The sequence below is a fragment of the Sinocyclocheilus anshuiensis genome, unplaced genomic scaffold (assembly GCF_001515605.1).
Source record: "Sinocyclocheilus anshuiensis isolate Anshui unplaced genomic scaffold, SAMN03320099.WGS_v1.1 scaffold1247, whole genome shotgun sequence".
NCBI classification, from domain to species: Eukaryota; Metazoa; Chordata; class Actinopteri; order Cypriniformes; family Cyprinidae; genus Sinocyclocheilus; species Sinocyclocheilus anshuiensis.
Genome location: NW_015537981.1, coordinates 311670 through 316380, shown reverse-complemented (window position 1 = coordinate 316380; position 4711 = coordinate 311670). Strand labels below are relative to the sequence as shown.

At 34.4% G+C, this 4711-nt stretch overlaps 1 protein-coding gene across 1 annotated transcript; it reads right to left on the bottom strand.

Moving 5' to 3' along the window:
• Positions 1-531: 531 nt before the first annotated feature.
• On the bottom strand, positions 532-3557 carry LOC107673803 (uncharacterized). The gene is made up of 7 exons (XM_016467593.1): positions 3456-3557; positions 2655-2978; positions 2244-2564; positions 1328-1507; positions 878-925; positions 731-787; positions 532-599 (listed from the first exon to the last, which is right to left on the bottom strand). The coding sequence occupies exons 1-7, from the start codon at positions 3526-3528 to the stop codon at positions 532-534; spliced, it is 1071 nt and encodes a 356-aa protein (XP_016323079.1). The 5' UTR covers positions 3529-3557.
• Positions 3558-4711: the final 1154 nt, after the last annotated feature.

Genomic DNA, 4711 nt, shown 5'->3' with positions numbered 1-4711 from the left:
CACAAGAAATGAGCCCTACCCCTGCGTATTGTTAATTCTACATTCTTAACTGTGAATATGATTTCTGATGAATTTACTGTTCACACTACATAATTCAAAGAAGCCTTGATAAACTTGCTGCTATGATGACACGGGCATCTGTAATGTTTATTTTTATCATTAACTTTTTAAGCTTGCATCAGACCAGTTATCAGATCATCAGCCTGTGACTGTGCCTCACAAAACAAATCAGTCACAGCCTGTCTGCTATGATGTAAAGGCTTATAGTTGTTTTGACTGTCTTTATAGAGTTTGAAAGAACTGAAGATTTTAAAGTTGCATGACAACATATTAGTTTCACATTACAGGATTAAAAAAACAATAAAAACATAATAGCATTACAAAGAGCCTCAACGAGTGCCACCCAGAACTATTTGAGTATAAAAGATGTTCCCCTTTATTATAATTTGTGAGAGATGCCATGTGATTACTAAATAAGTGATTTCTCAAAGACTTTGACATCACAAAAGTTTAAAAATGCCAATATTAGTTTCACATTGTTAACTTTTCATACATGTCATCTGGTTTAAATGCAGGAGCTTCTGATTGTTTAGCACCAACTGTTGGGAGATTTACATTTGCAAATTCTGTGTGAATTGTTTAAACAAACGGAAGATTAATTTCATCCATTCAAATAGCTTACATTTTCAGTGTAGCATGTGTATAGAAATAATACTTTGCATTAACTTACAGGTGGTCATTGTGGCTGTGTTTTGTTCAATTAAAGAATACAATGGTACATCAAACCCTGTCCAAAAAAAAGAGAGAGATTGTAATCAATTACATCAATTTTCATTTTTATTTATACATTTAAACATTTAAAATGAATGCCACATACCATCTGCAACTTGGGTGTAATATACAGAGAACCGGCCATTTAGCTGTGCTATACGAGACGAAAAGAGACTTTACAATCATGCATAAAAGTTACATTATGTTTCTTTCTGACATAAATCCTTATTACATTTAACTTTCGCTTTCTGACATACTAATAGCACATCTTACTGTTGCACAAGAAACATCTACTCTTAAATTCACTCATTTGAAGGAAAACAACTGCAAAACAAGCAAATGATAGAGGGCCTGCTGTTTAGCTGGTTCTGGTTTCTGTCTGAATACATGTTCAGTTAGAGTCAAGGATGAATATGTAACAGGAAGTATACACATACAAACTATGTTCTGATGACAATAACAGTCATCACTTTCTCTCTCGTTTTTAATAAGCCATTGCTCTGACAGTGACAACACAATAGTGTTATACGTTTCATGGATACAATTGTGGACTTACTTTGGCTGTTGGTTTTGCATCTTCGTGTTTTGAAATACAGAATGACACAGATGGTCAGTGATATGAGGAGACACAGAAACACTGTTGTGGTCATCACTACTACTGTCAGATTATTTGTCACTGTTGCACTCTTGGGCTCAGTGTTGCTTTCAGCCTGGCCAAAAGGACTGTCAGCGGAGGCTGGAACATATGTGATCAATAAAGAAAAGACCATAACAACACTTCATTTGAATAGATTATTTTGATCACACACATGCAGATAAACAAACACACATATTCAGGCTCTGGTCTTGCCTGTGGCTAACAATGTTGTGGAAAGTGTTTCCAATATTGTTGTCAAATGAGGTGTCTCATAATCTATAATTAAAATTAAAATATTAATAAATGTATCTAAAAAGTATGGTTAAACTCAGCATTCTTTTTATAGAGACAGCAGCCTAAGAGTAATTATATTTGGCCTTTCAAAGACTTCATCTGAAGCATAATGTGATGTATGCTGAAGTTTTTGGTGTTATTAATCTCTTCAGAAGATATTTAGACTATAATAAAAATGTTAAACTATTATAGTTTAAAACTATTAAACTATTATAGGTAGACTGTCTGTGCATTTGTAAAGGGGATTTATACAGGCTACATAATTATGCCACTTAAGTGGCAAAACCTGACTCATTGAATCATTTACTCAACTGATTCATTTAAACACCACGACTGTGTTCCTCATAGAAGCAATAGTTTATTCTACTTTGACTTTTAGAACAATTTTTGTTAGTATAGGACTATTAAGGTCTAAATATTATTGTGGCTGATTATCAGTGCTTGAATCACATTATATTTGGAAGAACACCACTATTTCTCCTCATGTGATATTGCTTAATTAGATTAGATTTGATTTCAAAATATTGCATTGAAAACACACCTTTCATAACCAGCTTCATCTCATAGCAGGTTTTTTCATTCGCTCTGCACCGATACCACGATTCATCAGTGTGGACTGCATTCCTTATAAGCAGAGATCCATTCGCTTGTTTTCTCACTCTCTCATACAAAGGCTTTGGCCGTTTTTCTGTAGTGCTTAAGGGGTTGTATAGAAGGCGATATTGGGTTATTTCTGTTGATTGGCGATCATTAAGGATTTTCCAAGTAACTTGTTCAGTTCTGTTTTGTAGAGGATGTTCAGAGCATGGCAGTAACACTGAAGAGTTTAGCGTTGCATGAACAGCGTTCAACATTAGACACTCTGAAAACAGAGTAACACGGAAGTAGTCTTATTATATATACAGCTCTCCAATGGTGATTAGTTGCTTGTTTAAAATGTTTGCATTCTCACTTATAATACTCAGGTTAAATCGAGTTGAATGAAGGCAGTCCTGATCCTTGTAGACCTGACAGTCATAAAAGCCATCATCGGATGATCTGATGTCTTTCAGATGAAGTGTGACATTTCCAGCATCTTTCCTCACAGACCATCTCTGGTGCTCTGATGCTGGAGAGATGTCTGGATATATCAGGATGTCTTTATCTTGGTTTTTCTTGTGTAGTTTGACTGTTAGAGACTCCAGCGGGTGGGTTGTGGTTAGGCAAGAAATAGACATATTGTCACCCTGAACACAGTTTATGTTCAACTGATGAACATAGGGTCTCCGTGTTTGAGCTAAAAAGGAATTAAAAAGAGAAGTGAGACATCCTGAGAGAACTGAGACATGGAAAGACAGGAAACCACCACAGGGTTTACAATAAAAAACAAGTCATTTTCTCAAATGATCCACTTGGTTGCAAGTGTATAACAATATTAAATCCATAAACTGACTTTTATATCCATTTTATATAAAAATACTGTCTGGGTTAATCTTTGCACAAAAAAAAAGATTAAAACAAATACTGTTCTTAATGACATGCTTTCTTGCTTTAAAATGTAGCTAGAACACAACTCATTTGTTAGCACAACAACTAAGAATTGAGGTCAACAGAAATGTCCAAATAAGTAAGAACTATGTAACATATGAATGGCATTGATTATATTCATGTCACACCCGTGCCTCATTTACACACCCTCAGTACTTTGATAATATTCATACCTCTTGCTTGTATGGTGGTTAAAGGAATTTGACTTCAAATAAAAGACACTCACCTTTACATTCTAATAAAGCTGCTATTAGAAGATACAGGAGTTGGAAATATGAAGACTGAAAACTCCTCATCATATCCAGACGCTCACTGCAGGACAGCTGAACTCTATATGAGCACAGGCCACATCACTTCACTTTCACAGAGTTATATCAGTTACTCTGAATTTAATGCGGAAGTAGGAAATATGGGCTAATTATGTGTGAATATAGAAGCCTTCATTGTGCTTCTGTATGCAATGGAGAGTTTTCAGATGTCATATTTGCAACTTTTAAATCTTATAATAGCAGATGTATTACTATTAGAAAGCTGCCGTTAGATGTGGAGGATTGGAAATGCAGTTTGAAGATTAAAAACACCTCATCAAATAGATAGTTTCGAGTAGCTCACTGCAATACAACTGAATATGAGCACAGGCCACAAGACCTTTTACCTGAACAGTTGTTTTTGAAGAGCTGAAGTAGGAAATGTGATCTGCGTAAAATGTCAGAGACGAGCAATTTTGCACACATTCTAATAATTAAAACAATTAGCTACATGAGTTAGTTATTTTAAAGATAACATTCAACATATTTAAAGAAGTACACTTTCCCTGTAAACACCTATTAAAAACATGGACTCTAAGCTGAGAATGAAATCAGTCATTTCTAAACCTTGATTTCTCATCTCGAAGAGCTGTAAAACAGGAACACAATGTTTTGGATTATTAATGGCATTTCCCTTTGTATTACTTTTGCTTTTTGTTACACTGTAAAAAAAAAATACGAGTACTCTCTGCTAACTGACATTTTTAGAAAGATGTACAAAACTTAAAACTAAATTCAATCATGTTCCTTCCATCTGTATTCATTCAATTTATACAAACGAAAGTTTCTAATTTCTTCAATTTATCCCTAAGTTAAATTAAAATACTATGGTCTCACTCTCAAATTGTCTAAATTGCTAATTTTTGTGGAGCTCAGTTATATTCTCAATTCAATTGGCTTTAACTCTGAAAAAAAAAAATGTTTTTACACTCAAACTAAAGGGATCATTAAAGCTCTTTCACAAAAGGCCCTCTAAGGTGGACCTGAGGTCTAGATTAATAACAAAGCCATGTCTGAATGTATTTGACTCAATGACAGTTAAAGTGTCAGGTGTCTCAGTGTGTGAAAAGCTGTTTCCTCGTTTTATGGACAGAAAATAATTTAACCTGAGATTGCACATCTGGTTTATACAGTAATTATGGTGATGTGGCGTAGCAGTTATATATATATATAT

What these genes read in the sequence shown, in the direction of transcription:
- LOC107673803 (XM_016467593.1), bottom strand. Translation starts at nt 3,528, where the DNA reads ATGATGAGGAGTTTTCAGTCTTCATATTTCCAACTCCTGTATCTTCTA. An exon ending in GATGAAGCTGGTTATGAAAG is followed by an intron (nt 1,508 to 2,243) that starts GTGTGTTTTCAA and finishes CATATGTTCCAG; the next exon opens with CCTCCGCTGACAGTCCTTTT. An exon ending in CACAGCCACAATGACCACCT is followed by an intron (nt 600 to 730) that starts GTAAGTTAATGC and finishes ATCTCCCAACAG; the next exon opens with TTGGTGCTAAACAATCAGAA.